Source organism: Arthrobotrys flagrans, assembly GCF_004000055.1.
Source record: "Arthrobotrys flagrans strain CBS H-5679 chromosome Unknown unitig_15, whole genome shotgun sequence".
Taxonomy (NCBI): domain Eukaryota; kingdom Fungi; phylum Ascomycota; class Orbiliomycetes; order Orbiliales; family Orbiliaceae; genus Arthrobotrys; species Arthrobotrys flagrans.
The window spans coordinates 1,725,621-1,751,628 of NW_027137545.1; the positions used below are offsets into that span (position 1 = coordinate 1,725,621).

The 26,008-nt window shown below is 45.4% G+C and overlaps 7 protein-coding genes across 7 annotated transcripts; 4 read left to right on the plus strand and 3 right to left on the minus strand.

The window, feature by feature from the left end:
• Positions 1-4,918: 4,918 nt before the first annotated feature.
• On the plus strand, positions 4,919-5,632 carry DFL_000438 (uncharacterized protein; the record flags this gene model as incomplete). Its single annotated transcript, XM_067633464.1, has 4 exons — positions 4,919-4,975; positions 5,041-5,205; positions 5,267-5,547; positions 5,611-5,632. 4 exons carry the CDS (start codon positions 4,919-4,921, stop codon positions 5,630-5,632), a joined length of 525 nt encoding a protein of 174 aa, XP_067494974.1.
• A 5,184-nt stretch (positions 5,633-10,816) lies between these two features.
• On the plus strand, positions 10,817-11,577 carry DFL_000439 (uncharacterized protein; the record flags this gene model as incomplete). The annotated part of the gene is made up of 3 exons (XM_067633475.1): positions 10,817-10,870; positions 10,957-11,112; positions 11,179-11,577. The coding sequence occupies 3 exons, from the start codon at positions 10,817-10,819 to the stop codon at positions 11,575-11,577; spliced, it is 609 nt and encodes a 202-aa protein (XP_067494975.1).
• A 1,226-nt stretch (positions 11,578-12,803) lies between these two features.
• DFL_000440 (uncharacterized protein) lies at positions 12,804-13,823 on the plus strand (the record flags this gene model as incomplete). Its single annotated transcript, XM_067633487.1, has 1 exon — positions 12,804-13,823. One exon carries the CDS (start codon positions 12,804-12,806, stop codon positions 13,821-13,823), a length of 1,020 nt encoding a protein of 339 aa, XP_067494976.1.
• A 1,240-nt stretch (positions 13,824-15,063) lies between these two features.
• On the minus strand, positions 15,064-15,579 carry DFL_000441 (uncharacterized protein; the record flags this gene model as incomplete). Its single annotated transcript, XM_067633499.1, has 1 exon — positions 15,064-15,579. One exon carries the CDS (start codon positions 15,577-15,579, stop codon positions 15,064-15,066), a length of 516 nt encoding a protein of 171 aa, XP_067494977.1.
• Positions 15,580-18,637: 3,058 nt separating this feature from the next.
• DFL_000442 (uncharacterized protein) lies at positions 18,638-19,618 on the plus strand (the record flags this gene model as incomplete). The annotated part of the gene is made up of 2 exons (XM_067633511.1): positions 18,638-18,802; positions 18,896-19,618. 2 exons carry the CDS (start codon positions 18,638-18,640, stop codon positions 19,616-19,618), a joined length of 888 nt encoding a protein of 295 aa, XP_067494978.1.
• A 1,564-nt stretch (positions 19,619-21,182) lies between these two features.
• Positions 21,183-22,513, minus strand: DFL_000443 (uncharacterized protein; the record flags this gene model as incomplete). The annotated part of the gene is made up of 2 exons (XM_067633523.1): positions 21,183-21,839; positions 21,899-22,513. 2 exons carry the CDS (start codon positions 22,511-22,513, stop codon positions 21,183-21,185), a joined length of 1,272 nt encoding a protein of 423 aa, XP_067494979.1.
• A 1,640-nt stretch (positions 22,514-24,153) lies between these two features.
• On the minus strand, positions 24,154-25,604 carry DFL_000444 (uncharacterized protein; the record flags this gene model as incomplete). Its single annotated transcript, XM_067633535.1, has 3 exons — positions 24,154-24,696; positions 24,780-25,133; positions 25,197-25,604. The coding sequence occupies 3 exons, from the start codon at positions 25,602-25,604 to the stop codon at positions 24,154-24,156; spliced, it is 1,305 nt and encodes a 434-aa protein (XP_067494980.1).
• Between the last annotated feature and the right edge of the window lie 404 nt (positions 25,605-26,008).

The window sequence follows — 26,008 nt, forward strand, 5'->3', positions numbered from 1 at the left end:
CATACGGCGCGGAGCTATCTTGTCATCATTGGCCAGCCAATTAAATTGCAAAACATGTCCCTACTCCCCCAAGCTGGGGGCATCTATCCCAGAGAGGATGAAATATCCAGTATCCACAACCATTTAATGCCCTCAGAAAGATGAGTCGTTCTCGCAGTTTGAGTTTACCCGCAGTGCTTTGTCATTTTGCTACAGCCAAGCCAATCACCAGCCAGATGTGACATAGTAGTGGGACCTCGGGACGGTCCGACTGCGACTGCGCCGAGCTCCCTCACGGTTAGTGCGTGTTATTGCTGCATGTTAGAGTTGTCATGCATCAGTGATAGGCGTTTACGGCAAAAATATTTACGCTCGTCCGCGTTGGGAGATGGCTGATATTTGGTACAGACTTCAAAATAGTTCAATGGGGTTCATACATGTAGAGAAATGGTCTAGATTCGTTCTGCTCGAATTCCTCTGCTCCTGCCAGTATCAACTTTTTTCTCTTGAACGCAAGGCTCCCCTGTTCAATCCACCCTTTGTAACCGAAGAAAACTCGAGAGTTGTTTTTAATTTAACTACGAGAAAAGGGTTAATTGGTCATGTCCAGACGTCCCTAGGTATCATATAGAGTTAATTATGTTAACTCTTTAGCCTCCTCCAACAATTCTTCTAACTATCAGTGTTGACTGCAGCGGTCAATTAAAAAGGCCCCACTTTAGAATTTATATATTGGCCATAAATTAATAAATAGGGGCGCTAGAACAGGCGCATAATAATGGCCAATATAGCTACACTTGGTTAGAACTAGCCCGTACAGGAAATTGAAATGGTAGAAATTGTAGGGGGCTCACGAGAGACGGAGAGACAATGCTGCTAAAAACCACAGTTCCGCTTACGGTATATAGTCGAGACGGAATTGTCTGTACAAATTAATTTCAGGGCCTTCCTCATAGAGACTTAGTACCTTGCGCCATATACGCATAGTATTGAACCCCGTTATCGATAGGCTGTCCATTAACCGGGCACACAGTGAACGAAAACAACCGATCATCTTCAAAAAATTGAACAAAACTATCATGGCTGTCATAGTACGCAGCCTCACATCAATTCAATATTGGCAGCTAGTGACGCTATTATAACTGCTCATTGTCTGCTTGGCAGTGAATATCCCGCTGCTCCTACCTCCCTGTAGGTAATTTAACTTTTTCCGGTTCAGCGGATCCTTAGCAGTTCAACGGTACCGATCAGCTGTAAATATTAATTTCTATCTCATAATACAATTACATTAGTCTAGTTCCAACTTCTCCAATTAGATTCGAGGTAGACTTGAGCTTCAACCCTGATATCTTCTGGCCTTCTTGACTTTAACTCTTCGTCATAAATCGATTAATGAGGAATTGGCTCCGCTCTATACTCTTGTAGACACGCATGGAATCCTGGGCGGACTGATATTAGGTGGCGTTGATCGTTGGTAGCGCTTGCCGGGTACGGGTGGACAGCTAGTATGTCTCGAATTATTGTCGATAATGCCAATGGCAACCAGGCCTCAGTACGAGACAACGTTAATGGATGGAACCACCATTTGAGTACCCGCGGTTCGAATTTTGAAGCTGACTCGTATTGATACTGTATTTTTACTAGAAACCCTGGCCGTAGATGCGGGACTGAACAGAAACTGCCACTATCACCTAGTAGCATATATCTTTCCCTCCACAGGTAACTCTACGCACAGATTTCCAACCGTTGAATGTGCACATTGTCGCTATCCGAAAAACATATGTTTAACTGGTGAAACCCTTTGGAAAGCAATAATCGCTATTCTATATAGATCTACCCTAAGTAAGATCAAACCAGTATAGGGAAATATTAAATTGATTGGACCTCGTATATGTAGCCTCATTTCTTTGTAAAACTTTGGCCCATAGACGGTTCCTCCGACTCCTAAAGCGAACGGATAACCGGAATAATTAACCGATCTGTATAAGCTGAGGCAAGACCTTGCTGATTTCCCAGTGACCATCATTTCTTCAGTCATCCAGGGCCCTGATGTCTGCGAGGGTGCAACAGGAAGAAAGAAAGGCGGGTTCTAAAGTCTTAGAGCAGTCTCGGAGCCTTACGATATCCCGGTCCCCCTCGAAGGTCACCAAAGCACGTAAGTATATTATCAATGTTATTATGTTCCGGAACGACTTGGTGCTACTTAACCGAATCCAGTCAGCTCCGGTGTCTCGAAATTCGCTGGAAAGTCACAAGACCTATACCAGGCTAAACAGCGGGAGATATTTGTGCTGGATACTATAGTACTAGTACTATATCGAACCAATCGCATGTACAAATCTAGAGATACGCTAGAGCAACACCGCCAATAATCCTACCGTATACCAAGCAGCTTAAAATTCCCTAAAGTTGACATTCTAGCGCCGAGTTCCAACTTCAGTATTGCAGTGCATAGAACCGGTCATTTAAAGGCACACATCACTTGAAGCTCATCCTGGTCTACCAATATGATTGGCTGGAAGACCAATCTGCGACTTTCTCAATTAGGACTGTTGCTTTTTTTTTTTGCGTTGCTCCAACGTCAGTTTGGTGGAACAACACAAAGTCTAGTTCAAGCCGTTTATTGAATTCCATATAAGATTTAAAGCCTCAAGCTGAAGTACCTAGTTGTCACCTTCCCGTGTTTCCGGCTCTACTGCAATATGCAGCTGATTAGCGGTAAGGCACATACTGTGCTGGTAGCCTGTCATCCTATTCAGGGATCGTATTGCGGGTTAGTTGACGATTGGATGACCTTGGCCATAGGCGATCTCCCGCATAGCAAGAGTAGGTAACTTTCGCCGAAAACTCGCCTGGTCCCCAAGTATCCTGCAAAAATGATTAGATAAGAGAGATCCGAACCGCGACAACTTGCATATTGTATGTGGAAAGGGTTTGAAGCATACTATTTTCGATTATTTCCGCCTTGGAAGGCATTCTGCATTTCGATGTAGGCATGCGCCTCACCGTGGCGGCAGATGTGGCACCCAATAGTGTGCCACACACACTCGCCTCACAAGTGCCGCTAGTGTGGCTCGGTAGTACAGCCAATGAGACTCTACCCGGTCGCCGTTTTACTTGCCTCAAACACTCGCTGGAACAATCTCCCGCAGCTGAAATCTGAGCCATATGACATCAAACATACATAGATATCCCTAATGTGATAGAGATACCATTTCTTCTTAGTTACAAAGAAAGCTAAAGCCAAGCATTCGGTATAACCAGCAGCTGCGGCTTCTATTCTGGTTTTCGAAGCTCGCGTTCGGAAGTTCCTCCGTCCCACTGCAAGCCTCAACACGAGCCAAAGCCATCTGTGCTGCCTATATTGTCCTAGTCGACGCCAGGGGCAGCTTCAAAAGGTCAATCAAATTCGATGTTTAGCGTCGAACTAGAAAACCTCAATAGCGTGATCAACAATGCCGACATTACTGGCGCAGGATAAATTCACCAGGCGAGCTGAGCATTTGAACTCCTTAGCTGAGTTGCTGCAGAACTGCAGTGCTTGCTGCTTGCTTGTCCCACCCTTGCTGTCGACACCAGCACTAAAACTCGGTAAATTTCCCAGAACGGGGAACATAAGTCCGAAACGAACCGAACATTGCATGAGTGATTGGTGATTAAAGGCTCTGATTGACTAAAAGCAGATTATTAGTGCGCTAGCGATGCAAGCAACCAGGTCGTCTTATCGGTTAGTCTTTCCTGCCATGAGGGTTGTTCGGTTGAATTTTACGGACTGCGGCATTTCTCCCAAGAGGCTTGTGCCAAGGTTTTGCCCTGGCTCTTACAAGTTTCTATTAAAGCAAGTCTGGGTGACTAAAGCCTGGGTGACAAACCAACCCAGCTAGCATTGCTCTATAGGTCGGATCTGCATACAATAAGAAATGAAAGGTCCCCCAGTCGTCAAAGTTGGAGATTGTCGTCGACGATCTGGCAAATTGAAGCTGAGACCTTTCGGCCTAACGTAATGTTTGAAACCTTTCCCGATATCCCTCCATATGTCTAGGGCTGAGAGTAGCAGGGACAGCCTTGCTCGTGCACGAAATTGTACCAGAGTGTTCGTGGGGTCGGATTAAGACCAAATCGAGCCAAGGCCCGGATGCACTGTGCACTGGTATCTGCACAACAAGGTGGCTCAGCCTACCAACCGGTTAGAAACCCTCCACACCGACACTCTAAACCTGAAGCCCAGGAATATTAGGAAGTTACTTATGACGCGTGCAAAGCCTAGAGCATGCCCGGTTCCAGAAAATTTTTCAAACCCAAGTTATTGGGACTTATCACATTCTGCAGGGCTATAAGACATGCGTCGCAATCGGGGAATTTATGAACATGAACCCTTGGTCTTTCACACCGGGCTCATTAATGGTGCGACCTGAATTGTGGCTCTAAAATGCGGGAGAGGTGATTCGGGTACTGTCGAGGCTACTTTTCAGGACTTTGGTTTGTGTCTGGCTGTAGTTCGCCTTATGCTAGTCAAACAAGCGAGCCAGTTACCTCAAAGTATGCAGGAACCAAAGGTCCCGTTCAACGTTGAGCGCTATACGCCAGCTTGACACCTTCGACGGAAGCTAAATCCCAGAAATGCGGGCCGGTTAGGTCCTATGTGCGTACCATGAGGCGAAAAATAATCTTTATAAGTATCCATCCCGCTATCTTGGTTTCAATTAATTTCAATATCATCATCACAACCATCAACAAGCGAGCTTTCCTATTCAATAAGATATCTCGATACGCGAGCATAACTCCATTTGTCAAGCCACCAAGCACACCAAAGCCGCATTTAAATAGCTCAGGTATATACCGAGTTTTCGATACCGGACCTTCAAACTCTACAAGCTTTTACATTTTTCAAACTTTCTATATGTCTTCATATTCTCAAGCATCTGCCTCCAGACCCGATATGCGCGGAAGACGGGATACTCTTATTTGCAACAATTGCAGGCGGGATAAGCAGAAGGTACTTGGTGGCTCTCGGACTTCAAATAATTAATTCTGGCCAGAGATTAATACATTGTGGATTAGTGCCTGAGACAGCCTGATGATATCGATGGAAGCATGGTTTGCCTCCGATGCGATAAATACAACTACAGCCATTGCTCCACGGATCCCTCGGTTGAACCCATGGTGCGCAAGAAGAGAGTTCTTAATGACTTGAAATGCGAGAAATGCCGTCGAGACCACAAGACTGTAAGTTTTGCGGAATCTTAGCATATTTTGATACCTTAACGCTGATGAAAACCATGAACAGTGTACATTCTCGTATGGCCCTTGGCCAAATCCATGCGACCGATGCGCGCGAACAGCTGGAAGCCAGTGCTCACCTCCAACAAGACCCTCTCGCGCCCGTAATAGCAGAGGGCCCTCGATACAAGACAGCGGGAGCGATTGTCATTCTTCAATTGCGGATTGCGGCGAATATGCGGAGTATACGGCTGAGTACGAATACACTACCGGCTACGAGGATCAAGACGTCTATGAATGGGGAACTGAATCAAACGCCCAATGGCAAGAGCATTACTCACACCCAATGTACCACATGAACTACACCTCCCCCTTTTCACCCGATTCCGGAAGCTCAGATTATTCTGACAGCCCTTTGTTCATGCGCCAATAGACGGGATTTTCCCGCCACCGAGGACCCTCAGTAGCAGGGTACCCACACACGTATTTTTTTTTACTAAAGCCTCATTTTTTCCTTGGGTCTCCTGCACCATACATTGGCTCGGAGTTTATGATTTGGATATGGATAGAAAGCGGTTGGTTGGACTAGGAATTTGCTGGCATATTGTACAAGGGATAATACCGACTGGGACGGAAAAGGATTTGCATCTTGCATTTAATCTTCTAGTTTTGATTCTTTGACTAGCGAGTCTAGGGTTTTCTGTTTGAGTTCTTTTCCTTTGTAAGCGTCTTTCTTCTGCAATGTATTATTTGGCCTGGTTTTATAATTTCTGGGCGCTGAATCATTTCCACAGGTGGCCAATGTGGCACCACCCATGTAGATGGGTGAAAGGTACATCTTGCTTCGTGTATGGTATGACTGTGCCTTTGTACTATTTAGTTACTCTCGATGCATCGTTTCCATTTGTTGTCTCCACTTTCTGGCCTTGCCGCATTCATATGCACTCCAGATTCTCAACGTGCACTAGAATGTCTGTCGCAGCCTACATTTTTAAGTTCCCGCGTCGTAGACATTCGCTCAGAGTTTAGGTCCGAAGCGATATCATCAACGCAGGAGTCTCCAGAGCAGCTTGTGCAGGACCAAGCATGTCCCCGAAACATGCCCCTTGTTTTGTAAAATTTCAAGGGTTTATCCCGAGTGCGATCCAGAGATTGTTGGCGACACTCGGGCCACGTTTTACCGACACCCACCGTGGCAAGGTGGGGCTTTGTACAGGATTACCAAGCTTTCCAGCATTATATGCTATTAGATCGATCAACCAATCATCTATCTATATTCAAACCCTCACGAAGTAGCGTGGTTAGCCTCCGCAAGCACGCAGTCTTTCCAGTTCCAGAGGTACCCATAGGTATCCACTGTTGTATTTGCCAATAGAGAACGGCATCATGCATCTCCCCTGTACACCTTCTCGTTTAATTAGCCCAAAACTACCGGTTATCGAGAGATCTTGCAGCTAGCCAAGGTAATTACCCTATTCGGCCCCCGCCGTCGGATGCCGAGATAGATTTAAAACCCAATTTACTATATTATGAACCAAGCTTCAATTAATCGAGCCATGGTCAGTACAGCCTTGGAACCGAAAATTAGCAGGCATGCATGCGGATATCTTGATATTACACCTAATTATTGGTACCTATTACAAGAATCCGACGATGGTGATCCTCACCCTCAATTCGTATAAACAACACCACCGAAATTTCGAAATTATCCTAATCGTCAGAACTAATTTGACACCGGAAAACTTCTACTCAGCTTAATACAAAATAGCGGAATTGTGTTGCCAACTACTCTTCGTGTGCACGACTATGTGGAATTTTCAGCCTTGTCGCTCTTGTGCCCGGAATGGGTATTGTCGGCTTGAGTGGCTGATTGTGTGGCGAATGCTTAGGAGCTGGAGAACTCACCAAGTTTTTGATGGGCGCTCGTAGCCATATCTCTGGGGCTAGACTATTGGTTTTACGTAATTGTGTCCATTCGGTGCACCGTGCGGAACCTGAGTATGAGCCGCCGCCATCAGAGTTGCAGCTCGAGCTCGAGCTCGTACTTTCCTAGCCCATGCGGTGATAGTTTAGTCCAGCAACGGGCCTAGTGGATACCGTCCACATGGGTTCTAGAAAAAGAAGCCACGAATGCTAGCCCCCAGGGTTGGACGCCGTTTTTTGCAGCTTCTGAAATCTAAGCTTTACTCCTGAACATGGCAATAGTGGAGATCCTCATGTATCCCAGGCGGAAGAACGGATGGGATGGTATCAAGCATGAAACCCACCAAAAAAGGTGGGATTCCACGAAAATGATTGGACAGCGCACTTCGGAATAGACCCACTCTACTAGCGCAACGCCATTCAGCTCGAAATCGATTATCTTTGCCAGAAGAAGAGCAAAGCTGCCCGCAGAATGGACTGTCATGAGGGATTATGACGCGAGTGAGGGGAAGTCCCGTCTTAGCCGGTACGTGACACTCTGTATCTTCTTGCAACCGCGACCGTTCCAAGCTGGACGCAATCTAACTGCAGCTGTGGACTTTCTAAATTCTCCATTAAGAAATGACACAGGTGCGGGTATTTTTGGGCCAAAAATTAGAGCAAATTCTTGTGTCTGGTTTGTCCCAACAAGCCTTAAGAATCATGGTTTTGCATATCTTGGCGCATGCTGAAATCGGAACAGACGCGACAACACGCAAAGTTAACACCACATCGCGATGTCATAGATTATATTCGGCAACTTTGCCCGAGGATCGAACCCCACAGTTGGCAATACTGCTGCCACGACCTAGCTTTAAGGCTTCCCGAGGGGCTGAAATTTATCTTAGTCCTCTATACTATCGTTTCCATTATGGGGAATCGCCATACGTCTATTTTCGTCACTAAACCACATCTGAATATTCGTGCAATATTACTTTTTGAAAGACTATCTACGCAGCTGATCCGCTCCCGGGCGTAATCTAAGCCATGGCTGCGCGACGAACAAAGCAATATTTCTCCCGTCTACGAGGTCGGCATCGCAGGAGCTACACCTCTTTTGGCCTGAAATCCCGGGCTATCGCTTCCTCTCCAAGGATTTTGTCCTCTCAGTTGCTTTTCAGGCTATGCAAGCATCGATATCTTTCTCAGGTTACAGAGACTCGGTTGCATTCAGATAACTATCGATATTGTGAGAACCGAAGTCCTGCCCTTGCTCGAAGGAACCATGCTTGGTAAGAATGAGAGAGAACAGCCCCAACGTGTGGTATTTTCAATGGAATATAGAAACTTCTTGAAGTTGGCTATGCAGACATGATCAAGAACTAGCTGAGTATCCACTTCATTGTCCTGCTCAAGATGCCCCACCTGATTTCAATGCGGGTTCGCTTCGAAATTACAGTATGAATCTATCAACCCTCTCTGCGAGATTGGCCGATTGGAATATATGATACTGAGCCCGTTTTGGGGTAACCCTCGATGCGACACCCCTCTGATTCAGTGATACCCTGTGAATTAATCCCAGGGTGTATTTCCTGTTCTCGATGACGAAGCATCTCGTGTCGGCCTCAGGCAGTCCCAGTGTGCTTCCACAAAGTTTATCTAGACTTGGGGTCTTCATTATTTGCAATGTCCGAACAGCTAGGCCGGGTCCAGTGGTTGAGCACGGAAATGCATTGGAAGTTACACCTCAGAAACATGCATTGCACACCCGTATCCAGCTGACCATTCATCTGCCAGCTGCCAGCAAGTTATGCCCAGTACTAACCCGCAGACATAACCTCACATGAGGTGCGGAGTTTTCGGCTCTAGCACATAGGATATGATGTTGATTATGCGCCGGAGATCTGGTGATACTGGCTTAACGCTTATATTTCGCAGACCAATATACTTCATATTTGAATTCTTTCGAATGTATTAATGCAACCAACGCGAAGGCTACCATCTTAGGTTGCACGCTTCTAGATATGCAGATGAAGTTGTTGGCTAAACTGGAATCCAATTGGATCAAAATTTGTGGGAACATACGGAACTATTGAGTATCGCCTTTGCTTTGTTGGCGAAGCATGATTCAACGTCGAATAATAGATGACTATTGTATTGCTGATCCCCTGTTCCTGGCATGCAGCTTTTAGTCAAAAGCAATTTAAGCTTTAAATGTAGATGATCGACTATGCAGGAACGTACACAGGAAAAGACGGCAAGTTTAAGTCTCTACGGCCAATCAGTTAAGGTTGTATGAATCTTTGTTTGAACTTTCGGAACAACAAGGTCAGGAAAACTTTTCCGACAGCCGACATATGAAAATAAAGCTACAAACGATAGGCGGGACCACACGTCAAGCTAATCCGGGAGGCGCTGGCTCTATACGTATGCACATGGCCCCACCGGTTCCGGTTTGCGATGCGGCATACATGGTCAGGGTTCCAGTGTCTTGTTTGAGAGTCGGACTAAGGCTGATCCTAGTTAAGGATAAATGGTCGCTACGCAGTCTAGAAACAAGACGGCTGCTGGCCCACTAGTCACCACAGTGCCCGGTGTGGCCCGAACAACTGGCTGAAAGTTTTCCATGCTTCAATTTATTGCTATTGAAAGTTGTTATTATTCACCCACAAAAGCAACTAATTGACGGCTCCATGTGGGAAACTTTTGACGAACTAGACTCATTGGAATACATCGACGAAATCAGAAAGAAATGCGGCACGTCGACCCGCAAATCTGTGTGGCATATAACCCATGGTCGGCCGTTGACTGGTAGTTGCTGCATGCGGCTGTGATTGACTAGCTTCAAGCCACTTGTGGTATAGTGGCGCCCTACAGCCCCTGATAAGGCGGTGCGGTACAAGTTTCGTTATGGATGTGGTCAGCCTCACCCATGTCAAACTTCCTTGCAGGGAAACCAACCATATGTTTTCCGAATATTGCGCCAATTTAGCATCAAGCTTCCCATGCAAGCTCCGCTTTACACGGCTCATATTTTTGAGCTTTCGCGATCGCATATAGCTCTTCCCTTTTCAGCGTCGGAAGTGTGTAGCTTTGAGCTAGCTCGATCATACCAGAAAGCGCCACCATGTTGGAGGGCACCTAGGAGCAACCAACTTTCCACCGGCCATTGGTTTTCGCTTACAGGAGTAGCTAGCATGAGGGTTGGGTCAACCTCCCTCGTGAAGGAGACCCACAACATAATGAAAGTTCCTGGTGTACCTGGGTTACTCATCTGGCTAGTGCAGCTCCCTGCTCAGCTTGTGGTGGCAAGTGTCGATGTTTCCTGAACAAACCGAAAACCTGTATAGCGGGGATGGTTCTCGTACTATGTCGCAAAGGGTACACTCCAGAATGTTTTTCGTAGCTTCGGAAAGCCTGGCAGCCGCATCCCCAATCAAGGTACATCGCTTGATTAGTCCTATCCCCACAATACCTGAGTTGCAGGGTCAATCCTCACTCATATAGACCTCAGTTCCGCAGCGCGCTAAGTTCTGTATATAAGGAACGATTTATAATCACTACAAAATGGAGATATCAGCAAGAATCAAGCAAAACTACGGAGAACAATCGCCTTCTAAGCCATAGGGCCTATAATCCATCGCTCATATCTTCTCTCAATCTTCGCTTCATTTTTTTATTTTCAATCGTCTGTTTGCCTCCCATAATTATCACAATGCCTCCCAAAAGCAACACAATGTGTTGGCGCTGCCGTCATGATCGCCAAGCCGTGAGTTTTCCCAATTGAATTTTCTATAGCGAGAGTGACATATATGTCTCGACTGTGCAAATCTAACGTGAGATTCAAAATTGTAGTGTGTTCGCGATTTCTCTTCAGCTGACCCTGCTACGTGTGATCGTTGCAAGAGGTATAAATACACATGCACACTCGCCGAACCCACCCCAGAAGAGAGGCAGGGGAGAGTGTTAGAATTCTGGAAATGTTCCTATTGTCGTGATGCCCGCCAAAAGGTAAGTCCCCTCGAGAACAACGATTCACTTAAGTTACGAGAAAAATATGCTAAGTAGCTCTTACAGTGCCGAGAAAGCCAGGATGACCTAGACCGGTGTGACCGATGTGTGCTGAGGAATTTGCCATGTTCGGTTCGAACAAGTAAGAAACATATGCCGAGAAAGAAAGGCTCTAGCGGTGGGGGTTCATCGGGTGGACTACAAGGTGGTGATTTTACCGAAGGGGATTCGAACTCCCCGGAGTACGATCCTTTGGACGAAGATGAGGCCAGCTATCATGAAAGATACAGTTACGAAGCTAGTTCTTCTGTTAATCAACATTACGGAGAGTACGGCCAGGACTACAGTCAATATACCCATAGCCAATATCCAAGTTATGGAGAGGGAACCTATCACCAATCCTCGTACGGTCAGCCCGCTAGTCATGCCTATGGCCAACCTCAGTATGGCTACGGCGGTTACTAGCCAACTAGACCGACACGGCTACTTGGTTCGCTCTTGTGCGAATTTTACGAGTTTAACGGCCGTCAAACATAAAGCCAAAGTCTAGCGTTTATATACATCAGCCTTTCAGCATTAGCGATCCTGCGGTGCGGTCTCTCGGAGTTTCAGGCCTTCGCCTTGGCCATTTATTTTATTTGTTTTCCGTCAAATCTATTTCTCATTCGTTAATTATGCCCTTTATGCCAGATCCCAATTTAAATATTTGTTTCAATTGTTTTGCTAGCGTTTTCATCCCCTTCTTGCATATTTTTGTATTTCTATAGGTTAGCCTCGGGAAGGCTCTTGTATTCTAAAACATCTTTACACAGTCATTTTTGACATTGAATTAGCTTAGTTTCATACAAAATTTGAGATTACTGCTTGTTGTATCATTTGATTATCTGATTGTGTGACCAATGATTAATCGCGTATAAAATCTTGCCTCGTACCAGGATAATACCAACGCAAAAAATGCAACAGCTCTATGTGTTCTTCAATTTACAACAAGTCCACCTTCCAGTTAAAGAATTCTCCCATCGTATATATTTCGCAATCTGCGCTGGGATGGCGATGAACATTTCGTGACTGATGCAGGATTTTGTGTGGGCCCCGAACAAAACCCCGGCTCCCGACTAGCGCTGGCATCCTAATATAACGTTATTGAGTTGTTTCCGAAATTTTCGCTTGGCTTATGGCAGTTGTCTTTACATATAAACGGCGTGGCCCCGAAAATTTCAAATCGCACTGACGGAGGAAGATAGTAGGGTCGGAGAATTTCGCTACAGACACGTTTCCTATTTGAAGAGTCCTTCGCCGTTGTTCATCATTGAAGCGGCTCAGCATAAGTTTCATGACTGGTGGCAGCCTAGGATGCCCCGGTCAAATAAAAACAACAAAATTGTCCAATTGGCCAGGGCTGGCAACGAGACCAGCCCGGGCCCGAGGCTAACCAGAATGCGGATGATCGTGAATTCATTACCATAACGTTAGAAAACTCCTGAAATTTGATGACAGAAGCTTCAAAAGGAGACGGTGACCACCAATACCCAGAAGCAATGGGTTCTTCGTGCTTTGATTTCGAATAACACAACCTCGCAAGAAATAGGATCAACGAGCGGCGAAAAAAAAAACCGGGAAGCGGGAACCATACTGTCTATCGATAGCTATCCAGACGATAAGATTGTTGGGGCACCACAACTGCACCAGGCATGGCCGCCCGAACCACAAGTAGCGCTATAAGCCCGACACCGACCACATCGTACCCTCTCACAACACAATTCATCCCTCCGAAATCGTGTTCAACCCAGTATTACTACGGAGTTCTCGGCACATGGGTGCCAGATGCGGTTCTAGTAAATGGCCCACCGCCAGGCGTTGCGACTGCCTTGAAGGAGTGTTGGCCTAAAGATTTTAGTATCGTTGGGGCCGGAAAGAGGGGTACACAAACGTTCTATAGCCCGGGGATATGCCCGGACAGCTATACTACTGCGTCGCAGATGTATGTCAGCCGGACTATGTACGCATATTGTTGCATGAAGGATTACACCCTCCTCAAGGAAGAAGGTCCCTTAAACCTTATACCCAAGACAATAGCCCAGTCTCAGTTCACCGACAACGACTACTCCGTCGCGAAGTGCTACCAACCCCTTCCAACCGCGATCGTTGTTGAATTTCAGCAACTGAATGGAGAAATCTATACCACGGACCTACGGAAGGGCCATTCGGTTGTGCATTTTCCAATTAGGGTCAAGTATCAAGCGTCAGACTTTTCTCTATTCCCTCTCAACGCTCAACCAACAAATTTGCTGGCAGAGTTCCAAGGCGATCTCGAACCATACATTCGTAGCGGTTTGGTCACGCTTGCCACAGAAACAGGCCCGAGGCAAACCAGCTCTACTACGGATACTAGCTCGAGGACAGGGACCGGCGCAATACCGTCGGAAACTGGTGGCGGCGAAACTCCTGAGGAGGGGCGCACCGGAACTATCGCGATCGCGGTTGGCGTTACTGTCAGCGTTGTAATAGTTCTTGCGGTGGCGGGGTACTTCCTGTTTTCCTGGAGGCGGAAAAGGAGTAGACAACAGAACGGCAGCTTTGGAAATGCATCCGGTCCTTACAAGCAGCACCAAAACGATGACATCCATATTGGTGGGATACAAGACCTTCCGGACAACACTGGAGGGATTGCACTGGCGGAAGCCGGTAGGTGGTCTAAAGGACGGCAGTAACATAATTGTCTTTTCGGCTATTTTAAGTTGGGTTGGGGCTCGTGGCGTTGATGGCAGTGATAGTAGTTGCTTCGGTATTTGCTATCGTCGTTAAGTTACACTAGTCTTGTTTGCCATGTGGGTAGTATGAAATGCTGCACCAGTCCCCAGAATCTGGGGAGGGGTATATATACGTTCATATTGACATATGTTAAGCATCGGTAGCTTATCGTTGTTCACAACCGCCCCACCACACTGTTTTTGAGTTCGAAGGGAGAGAGGGGGGGTAATTACACTCTCAGAGCTGGGACCTGGATTCAACTTCCTGGCCTACCGTGCAAAAAAAAAAAATTTCGCTTTTTTTTCTTTATTGAGTCCCCTTTTGCGGAGACCCCTAACTTTGATAACCACTTCTCGCCGGTGTTTGGGGGGCTTAGTATCTCGAGAGTTAGGCATAACGGGGCAAAAGGTTACTCCCAATATATGATTCTATCGGTGAAATGTTAATGTTACCGCGAGACTGCCGTTTAGACACTTTGTTCTTGTTTTTGTACTGGGTTTGTTATAATTTGGAACCGGCTCTACCGAAATGTATATAAAAATGTTATTTCACAAGGTTTTTTAAATGTTATATGGAATGGAAAGATAAACTAGTTTACACTCAGTTCCTACTCTTGATTTTGTAGAGCGGGTGGTCTGTTTGGCGCATTTTAGATGTTGATGTAGACAGTGTTGGGTGCGACTCTCCTAAGAAGACGAAGTAGCCCTCGCACCTCGCTGACTCCTCATTAAACAGATTATGTACTCTAATCGGTTGTTCCGTTAACGCTGGATATTCCATGGGTTCCCAAGTTCTTCGGAACAAGTGGCGGAGGACGGGAACCCAAAGAAGGTCGTACAACCTATAGCCGGATCTGTTAGTTCTACTCTCTATCATATCTTCTGTTGTACTTTACCTACCCTGGATCTCCATCTCTAGCCCGACTTCCAGGTTCAAAGCTGCCTAAGGCCTGGCCACTTTGGTAGCAAGGAGACTAGTATCCTCAAAGTGGGCGAGCAGCCCATGCAGTTCACCCGATCTAAACTTCCTTTTCTTCAAGGTAGTTGATGTAATCCTTAAGAGCTTGGGCACACTGTTTTCAATAGAGGTGTAAATCCAAAACTTCACTTGAATCGAGAACGTCCGGGATTTGATAAATACACCTGGGTTAACGCCGCTTCCGAACTCAGTGATAATAACCTTCAGCCCGTGTTGCTTGAGCTAGTTTGTAACCCCATCGAGTCGGGTAACTGGCTGGATACAATTGGCTCCGCTACCGCTGTAGGTGTCATCGAGGTATTCGTGAATTTCAATGGCAATGTTATTAACTGGGCCCTTCATCAAATGTAGGTGATCGGACGAAGGTTCATTACCGTTTCCAGCGGTGAAGGCATGGCCGCCAGACCAAGTATTAGCGGGGGCCAAAATCATTTGCTTGGCACTAGTAGAACGAATGCCATCGATGGCGGCTTGGTTATTCTTGAAGACCAACGAGGTCGGCATGTCATGGGGTTCGTTCATGATACCAAAGATAACACGGGTATTGTGACGGAAGCGCTTCGCAAGTTCCGTAAGGAAAATCTTGAAATCCTCAGTAGTGGCGTCGTTGGGGTCACTCACATCGCCGATTATACAGACCGAGTAAGGTTGGCCGAAGGGATCGTTGTAGCACATGTAGTTATGGGGGGCTGAGAAGAATGTATCGCCTCTTCCGAAGTGTGGCGTATTGAACAGCATCGTAAAAGAGGTCGAAGTACTTAAGCAGGAACTATCAGTACACTTCTATGTATTCCCTTATCTGAACGGGCACCTACTGTCTCATTGAAGATCTTTTCGAGACCAGTTGATGGCGGGCACATACGCTCTAACAAGAATGTGATATGAAAGAGGTTGATCTTATCATCCTTGATCATGACATCGACGGCGGTCTTTTTATGAAAACATAGTCAGATCCAAACCTTCCAGGAAGACCTTATAGAATGCAAACATCAACTCCCCATGCCCAGGTATCTATAGATATTGAGATAAAAACTGTTGGTCATGAGACTAATACATACCTCTGCCAACGCCATTGCCGTTCTAAACACCGAATTTGCCACTACTTTCAGCAATGCCTGCGTAGTAAATCTTTGCGAGGGCTGGAGCGATTGACTGAGCAGCTTGGAGAATGCTGATGAGAAAATCCATTAGTGACGACGGGAAGCCCCGTATTTGTAGACAATCTTTTTGACTGAGACTGAGGGGGTGATATTTCTATGTTCAAGGCAGTAGGTCTAACGTGCGGATGAAACAGTCGACTCTATACCCGATTCTTTTAGCGGGCAAGTCAACCAAATTCTTGATCTCGAGGCTAGACGCCGCCAAATTCTTACAACCGAGCAAGTTCAATTCGTCCTCGAGGCTGGTAAGTTGCTTATTGTTCGATCAATTGAAGTGGTTAATTCGAAGACATGATATCAACAGAATTGATAGAATGCTTCTGCTATGGCGATGCCATGGGTCCTTCGATATCTCGCTTTCGGTCGTGCGGCCACATAGTTTTCTATACGCCCTTGGCATTCTCGACCGAGGAATCCTGTACGGAAAAATGATACTCCTAATTTTGTGACATCGTATTTATGTAACAAGCTGCAATATCAACCTTAGAAGTGGCTGAACAGTCTGATGAAAACCTGGATTCTCACAACAACATCAATTGTAACAGCATGCTAATCCTAGGCTTGAGAATGCTAAGTGTATGTTTCCCGCGGTTGAAGCCATGATCCTAGTTTAAATTTAAGTGAGTGGAAGGCGAGGAGCGAGTATTCTAGTAGAGTTTATTTAGTCTACCAACTTTGGGTTGGAAGTCCGTCAAAACATTCCTAAAGTTATAAACGATGTTTCAGGTTTTGTGGAGACCTCGTATATTTTAATTTCCAATATGTGTTTACTAGTCAAACGATATCGCGATCTACCTATTTTGTTACCTTCTTACAATGGTATTTACCACATTTTATCACCCACAAATTCCTTCTTTATGGTCTTGCACAATATCCCGTCTTTCATTCCCATTTTCAAAATTAAATTATCTTCCATATTCATGAAATTCTGTGATATCTAAAACCTCTATTTCATACCTCAAAATATCTTTCGTGTTTTTTTTTTTTTTCTTTTTTTTTTTTTTTTTGGCTATTTTGAAGCTCAAAAGTATCATGTGACTTTGAATTAATACCGTAGGGAATAGACGAGAGCGTCTAGAGAATTTTATGGAACGTTTGTGGTGGTGGTTGGTGGTGGTGGTGGTGGTGGTGGAAATAGCGTGTAGTGAAATTTATAGAAACTGACGTTGAAGCCGGTGGTGGTGGTGTCCAGATCCAGTTACCCATCTACTGTTGCCAATTGCATCAGACTAGCTTGGTGCACGACTGCCTGAACGCAGTTTCAAAACTTACAAATAGGCCAGGGAGAATTCTGAGACCGTGTTGAGTCCAAATTAACGCTATGCATGGCCCTTCAAAATTTCTGATTAACATCAGATATATCTGTGAGCCGAACGTTAAAGTACACTCTATTTATTTAGATTTACGGGAGCGATTGGCGACATGTATATTAAGTTTATATATTGTGTGCTGCGTGGCGGAACCATAGAGTTCCCAGTTGGTCCCTTTTGTTTGCTCTGTAATGATGACATCTGCACACTACAGATTTGCTTCAGCAATTAGCATATTGGCGGGGAAATCTGTATCTGACGATGCGAGACAGCTTTTTAAAAGTAATATGTCTACCCTCACAGCGGACACTCCATTTTATAAGCTTTCTGGCTAATCTCTCGAATGTTGCCCGACTATATTATATTTCTTTCGGATCTACATGTAGACATACACCTTCATTGACATCCCTGCATTTTGAGCGACATTTCCATCTCATTTTTTAGCCTAAACGGGAACTGCTCATGTATCCCGTCGATTATTCATTGCAACAACGAGCAACCCCGAAATACTAACCGACGGAGCACGTAAAACGTTCCCGGTCCCTATAAGAGAACTCGGTAAACTTTGTGGCTAGGTAGTGGATATGAGATACCACGGGACATATATATTTTACAACTTTGTTGAAATTCAAACGGCGGCACCGTAGCTCGTTTAGGGGCTATTGCGTCAGACTTTTGTCTATACCGCCAAGTTAACGGGAACCAAACTTAAGAAATTCAATAAAGCTCGGCTGACTAACTCTCAATGTCAATCCTAACGGCTAACCGTCGAACAACCCTATGGCCAGTCAGTCAAGGGATAAATTGAATTGCGTACGTTACGCCACCTTCGCGAACCGCGATCGATCGCTGCATAAAAATCCCATGTTGTGTGAATAAAAGGCGTCTCCCCTGCAACATACACTCATCTTTTCGGATATGCCCTTGTATAAAACCCGAACTTGTGGGACTAATATGGTTTACTAAACAATATAAAAGTTGCTTTGATAATAATTATTAATGATTCCTACTGTCAAAACTTGCATATTGGATTAAGATGACGAGTATATATCTTGGTATAAAGCGAATGGGAGAATTTATCATAATGACATGATATCGATTGTCTACTGAGAGGAACTCTTGGGGTGATATAGTCCATGAATCTTTTGTATATAAAAGCGGCAAAATGTCCGATGTCAATACCGACTTTCCTGAATACTAGTTGGAGAAGTAGGATACTTCATCAGAATCCCTATCGTTATTAGTTATTAGTTATTTTACCCACTAATATATATCATCTCTAAATACATAGATTGAGAAAATATATCAACCAATATACATTTTAAAATGCAACTATCTACTCTTCATGGGATTATCCTAGTTGGGCTCAGCGTGACTGCTCGTGGGGCGTCCCTGACCACTGTCACTGGATGGGGATCAAATCCTGCAGGAATCCAAATGAATATCTACGTTCCAGATACATTGCCCGCTAAACCTGCAATTATCCTCGCTGTAAGTACTCAGCTGTTCTATCAAACCTCGTACTATGTATACTATATCAAAAATTGGAAAGTATACCTTACTAACGATATATATTTCTTCCAGCTTCACCAATGCGGAGGCAGCGGGCAACAATTCTACGGTGTAACCAGCCTCCCCTACTGGGCCAACCAGTACGGTTACATCCTAATCTTCCCCTCAAGCAACGGTTACTGCTGGGACAACCACAGTCCCCAAAGCCTCACCCGCAATGGCGGCGGAGATACCCAAAGTCTTGCCCAACAGGTTCAATACGCCCTTTCAACCTACAACGGAGATCCAAACCGTGTTTATGCTTTCGGATGGTCCTCCGGTGGAAGTATGGTGAACAACCTTGCGGCTACTTATCCAGACCTCTTTGAAGCTGGCGCGGCGTATGGCGGGACTCCTGCTGGTTGTTTTGCTGGAGCTGGTGCTTCCACTCAATTCCAGCCTACGGCTAATAATACCTGTGCGAGTGGTGGGATTGTTAAGACTCCGCAGGAGTGGGGTGATTTTGCGAGGAATGCATATCCTGGAGTGTATACTGGTCGTCGTCCGCGACTTCAGATTACTAATGGTGGGGCGGATACTATTATCAATCCTCAGAATTATCAGGAGCAGTTGAAGCAGTGGAGTAATGTTCTTGGGCTTAGTTTGACAGCTACGAATCTAAATACGCCGGGACAGGGGTATACACAAAGTATTTATGGCACTGGGAATAAGCTTGTTGGGTACCTTATTGCTGGAGTTGATCATTTGACTCCGTTTTGGGAAAGTCGTTTGCTTGCCTTCTTTGGGATCCCATAGTCCTGTGTACCCACTGTACCTCTCTTCGGACGTCGCGTCGCGAATGTCGTATTGGCTTCCTAATGTGTAAATAGCCTATGTACATACACGACTAAGGTATCTCTCGAGGAATTAACAAGCGAGGCTATATATACAAAATCAAAATATTAATTTCATTCTTCCAAGGACATAATCTACACTGACCATTGTGATTATCTAAGATTCCCAGAATCATTTCGAGTGTCTTGTGTTTTTCCGCAGAGCTTCAAACAATTGAACCCCAAAACTAGATCGAACAAAAGAAAATTTTGTAGACCATCCTATGACTCGACATTGATATTCACCTGCCGAGATCAAACTATAAAATATTTCACCACCTAGCATCCACAATCCTCTCTCCTCTTCATCACACCATCCTCCATACCACCCATCAACTCCATCCACCATATAACTCCCATCTATAAAACAATACTACTGACTCCATCGTAGGCTCCACTCCATTCCATCTCCATCAAACCCTAATCTAACAGGCCAACGACAGCGTTATATACCCATTGCCATCTAACAAAACCCTAATTCTACCCAAAACATCAACAATGTGTAAGACTCACTCGGGCTGGTTCTCCTGTGGCCACAAGGTCGTTGACATCCCCAACGGATGCCCGACTCCCAAGAAGTGCGTATCCTTTTTGAAAAAGGAGTATACAATCCCAGAAGGCTGTATCAAATGTAAGCATGGAGCTAAAGATACCGAGCGCGATAAGCTGGTCATGAAGAAACGTAGAAAGGTCGTTATGAGCCACGAGCGTGTTGAAACTGCAGACGGACCGGTACCACGAGAATGTGAAATGGAAGTCGTCCCCTGTACTAGTGGAATGGAGATTAACTTCGGACTCAACAAAGAGAAAAAGAAGAAGGCGCCAAGTGACAATATTTCTGGTGGCGGAGGTTCGTCATGGAAGTTGTCATCCATGCGGTCCCTTGGCAGAACTTCGTCTGAAGGGTCCAGAGAATTTACCACCGAAAGGAAACTGCGACGTCATGTGAGGGATAACTCCTTGGAATTTTGCTGCAATCAATTGGCGGAGTTAGGCCGATTTGAGTTTCAACAAATATACTCCCAGATCCGAGACTGGGGTATATTCAAAAATACGCACGTTGAGAACGACGACTACTGCTTAAAAATAAAGAAGTTTAGAACAAAAATTACTACTAATTGTAAAGCTATCTATTTAAGTTTACGCTTCACGCAAAGGAAATAAAATAACTTGGTTTTTGGGTCTTATCAATCGTTAAATCGTAGACGCCCGTAAATCTGCCGAAGCAAAAAAGTCGGGCGGAAAGTTGCGGGAATCGAAAGTAACCATAACAATTGTGACACTTAGTCACAGCAGTGGTCGTATCGTAATATTAGTAAAATCATACTGAACTAACCAAAGTCTAGGTTCAATTATATCAAATCGAAAGTTTATATACAAAAAGGTTACTGCCTCTAGTAACTATAGTACAGAACCCCTAAACTCTATCCGTCTACTATAATATACAATGCTTTTCTAGACTAAGATAGACACCTCCCTAAAATCCTCTAACAGAACCTAGGGTTAGTGGATCCAATATCACCCCACTTGATCTTGCTGAACCTAACGTTGGTATCAAACTGGTTGGCCCTAATAACGGCCGGGGCACCTTCCTCAGGATTGCAAGGACCGGAGTTACCACCATCCAACCACTGCATATGACCACCCTCATCCCACCAAATAGACATAGCAAGGACCATACCACGGGTAAGAGCATCACCCATCTCCTCGGTGGCACCCAAATCAAGGTACCTCTCCGCACCACCGGTAGTAGCGCAATAAGCATCATCCATATGATTAACAGCCGGCAAGTGCTCCTGAGTAGCATTAGGAGGGTCAATTCTCTTATTATTCTGGATGTAGAAACGATGGTAAGAGACGAGCTTGTTGCGCTTGTTGGATTTGAATTGGGTGACGACGGTGAAGGGTTTGAGAGTGTTAAGGGTGTAGGATGGGCCAGGGCCGTAGAATTTGGGGTCGCCGTTGAGGTAGGTGTTTTGACCGCAACCCCATTCGTCACAGACGCCGGACCAGCCGCACTCTTCGCCGGTGCATTTGTAGGGACCGGTGATGTTGCAGGGGTGGGGGGCGTATTGTTGGGCCATGCGGTTGGCTTCCCAGATGTCCATTTCTGGGCAGCAGGCACCCTTTCCTTCGATGTTTCCCTGGAAGATCTATTAGTATCCATTCTTTAAAAGATTTTGTGGGGAAAAAGAGAACTTACGACACCATCAATGAATGGGAAGGTATAGCACTGAGCGTCGCAATAACCGGCACCGAGCTCAGCACCAGCCTTATTCAAATAGTTGTTTCCACCATACTTGTGCATCTCAGAAAGATACAGAGCACCATTCATACCACATGGCAGCTTCGAAACATCAACATCGAATGAAAACTCCTGTCCCGTCAACTTGAGCATCTCATACTTATGCTTATCCGAAGCCAAAAGATAAACTCTAGGACTGAGAACACTCCCATCGCTGTCCTTCAACATATCCAAATAAAGGTTATCACCAGAAGTAGTAACACCATACTTGGAGTAGTCGCTGATACCATCGATCAAGCAGTTCTTAGCGCATTCCTTCTCGTTAGGGCATACAGTGGCATTGGGCGCGTTACCCCAGTCACCGCATCCAAGTCTTGGGTTTGCCTTTTGGTAGATTGGATGAGTGGCTGAGTCGAGGACGACGTAGTTGGTTTGTTTCTTGCAACCGCCCTTTTTGGTACACTTGTAAGTTTCGAGCTTTGGATGCTTCTCCTTGGTTTTTCCGGCAAGTCCTTGGGCGGACGCGAGGCCGAGGAGGAGGGAGCAGATGATAGTTGGGATTGCGGGTGCCATCGTTAAATGACCGTATGACGTCTAAAGGAGAGTATGTATAGAACAATTCTGGAAGGAACTGATGATCTCGGAAGGAAAGAAACAAGAACCTTCCGTCGTTCGCGTGGACTTATATATGCATTTGACGCTGAGGATGTTTACTACATACCCCAAACTTTTTAAAAACAGAAAATGCCAATGCAAACGCCAATGCGATCCTCAATCTATACGAAGTATTTTCTCTATAGCCGCCATCGGTATCGGAGGTACTCCTGCCGATCGCTAAATACCTAATATACCACAGATACCCCCATATAACCTCAACATCGTAAGGATCTTCTATTTACTTTACCTGATGATATGAAAATAGTTTGTCCGAGAACCACGCGTCACCCTGTTTAGTATTCGTATCGACGAGATATACCCATGCAAGAGACCAAGCACCAGGCACCCTCCTCCAAAATCCGGGGTTTGGTAACGATGTCATGATCTCGGATTGGGCTGTCGGCACAAAGGCCCGTAACTCCATACTAGGATTAGTACCAGGGAAACCGAACTAAAACACCTGCATCCACACCCGGAGTGCCGATGCGGACAAGGATTGCTTAAGTTGTGGAGTAAATTTCCTTCAACCATGTAAAAAACAAGGATATTTATCCGTGTCAGATTTTGGAAGAAGGAAGGCTTCTAGAAGAACCTTAATAAAGCCCCACAAATCATGTCGGGGAGGTTGGGAATGTGTTCATGGGATATGGAGTTTATCCTATCATCCATTTTAGCTAGTCTTTTTAAGCGTCTTGGAGTTGTTCTGAAGCATGTTCAAGCATCTGCCTCGGTGGAGCTTTTTTTTTCGAGGCGTCCAAAGGCTGAACGATACTGTAACATTCGCCTTACCTCCTAAGAAATGCAACACCATGCAACGCCATGAAAATAGTCAAAAAAAGCGGAGAGTCGGAGAAATGCGATTCATGAACTGGCTCTAGGCTTTTTTGTCAGGTCATGTGGCTTGCAGCTCCTTAGGCTGCCTGAATTCATAGCGTCTGGGAATATGCCGCTAAATATCGATGTTCAAGTGCAAGTGGTGTGAACAGAACTTTGAAAGCCATCTAGTTAAGCTAGATTGTGGGGTATATGTAAACGAATAAGATACGGCACCTCAATAATTAATATAGTTAACGTTATAACGAATTAAATCTACCCTTGCTGTGGTATTACGCGGCATCCCGCATAGAAAGGGAAGAAGCACGGACTAAGTGACCCCTATAACCCGTCATATTATTGAATTTTCAAGATAACCGTGATAGTTGGTAAGATTGTTGTATTTTCTCTTGCTTTGTCAAAAGTTAACTCGGGAAGTACTAATATCTAGCTTGACCCCCGCATAACGTAAAGCTAGTAGGACGTGAGGATAAAATCTTGAATACCAAGTCTCTTGATCCCCTGACTTCTAACTTAACTAGCTAGGTATTAAGGGGAATATTTGCTACTCCTCGATCCCTACGCTTGTCGATGGAACTGTTCTCTGCTTATACCGACGGTATTAAATTCCGAAACTTCTCATGATATCCTAGCCCTGTCAACGCAACATTACATTTCAAGGAACTCGATCTATACCCCAACTACTTAATCTACACCGATATCATCCATTTACTTATACAAAATCAAAACAATCTATTGTGGCGCCCCCCAACCCCCGTATTCAACAATACCCTCTCCGTCCCCCCATCGCTTGCCTTATCCCCCGTCTTCAACTTAATAACCCCCTTCAACGCCCTCTCCAACAAAAACTTCTTCATCCCCATGGGATCCAACTTAAACTGTTCATTCTGCGCCAACAAATCCGCCACCGCCCCCGCAACCGTGGGAGTAGCCATCGAAGTCCCATCTTTATCCCCAATATTCCCATCATTAGTAGTACTAACAATCATAACGCCCGGAGCATGAACATCCACGCACTTCCCAAAATCTGAAAAATCAGCGCGGTTATCATCAATATCCGTTGCCCCTACTGTTATCAACGACGGGAGATTTGTGACGAATCCGGCGGGGAAGTCAGTGCAGGAATCTTTGTTATCGTTTCCTGGGGCGATAGTGAAGTGTATACCCGCTTCAACAGCGCGTTGAATAGCTGTGAAGATGGTTTGTGAAGTTTCTGGAGCTCCAAGTGACATGTTTATGACCGACCCCGCAAAGTCCGCTTCATTCTTTCTTTTATTATGAGCCGTTAAAACCGCATCAATCCCCCCGCAATACCGACATCACTCCCCCCACCATTATCATCAAGTACCTTAACCCCCCAAATATTCGAATTCTTTGCAACGCCATAATGTAAACTCCCCGCCGTCCCCGCAACATGAGTTCCATGTCCATCTTTATCATCCCCCGCGTCATTAAACGCCGAAAACAGGATTTTGGCACGGCCGTTGAAGTCCGTGTGGTTGGTGTTTATACCGGAGTCAACTATGTAAATATCCACACCTGTCCCCGCGACCCGGTCAAACCGGTGTTTATACGTTAATTCGGTGATATTCCGACCATCCGCCGGTATAGGCGGTTGCGAGGATATACGTTGGAGATTCCAGGGTGCGGTTGATTGTTGTATTAACTCTGTTGTAAACCCCGCCGTTGAATTCGTGGGTGTCTGTCGACGGTGGAGATATCGACGATATACATTATTTTGCGGAGAATGTACGATATTACGTACAGAATGCGTTAAAGACTTTGGCGGCATCTGCTTACTCCTCCTATGATTCTTCTCCACAACCGCTACACCTTCCATACCCGCGATGTTAATACTATGTGTTCGAGGCATTTTCATCGTGAAGCCGCGGAAGTTATCACCACCGAAGGTTTGGATGTTTACACCGTGCGCGGTGGAGAATGTGGCGCCGAGGGCGTGGACGCCGTAGGAGTTGTGAGTGGCCAGGTGACGGGTTGTACGGTTATAACCCATTGAAGAGAAGATTATGGGCCAGGGGTCTTTGTTTGAGGCGGTTAGGAGGACGATGTATTCGTCTTCGGATTGGGAGGGGGTTTGTGGGGAGGGGGTTGTGGGGGCGGAGAGGGTGGTGGTGAGGAGGAGGGAGGTTGTGAAGAGGGTTAGGGATTTCATGATGATGGTTTATAGAAGGCTTTGGGTTAAAATATATAAAAAAGTAATTGTATAAATCGCACTGCGATGGAATAATAAAATTAGAGTGACGATAATTGAAAGACAAAAGCACTATACACAAACTCTACCTGAGAGTTGTTTTCGTTGGAATTTAATAAAGATCGTGGTGAGGTGAAGTCCTGAAGACTTTGGACATCACATACTACTGTTGGGGTATATAGGAGATTATATACAAATTTATTCTAGAAGAGTGCCTTAGACTTCTTTGGTCGTGGCAGTTTCATTGGCGTTAAAAGGTGAGTACAGTTACTGGTTAGTGTATTGTATGCAGGTACTGACTTGAATCCTTCAACTTCTAAGGCTTGCATTGCAAGTTAGTACTACAGTGGGTAGTCCGTTTCATT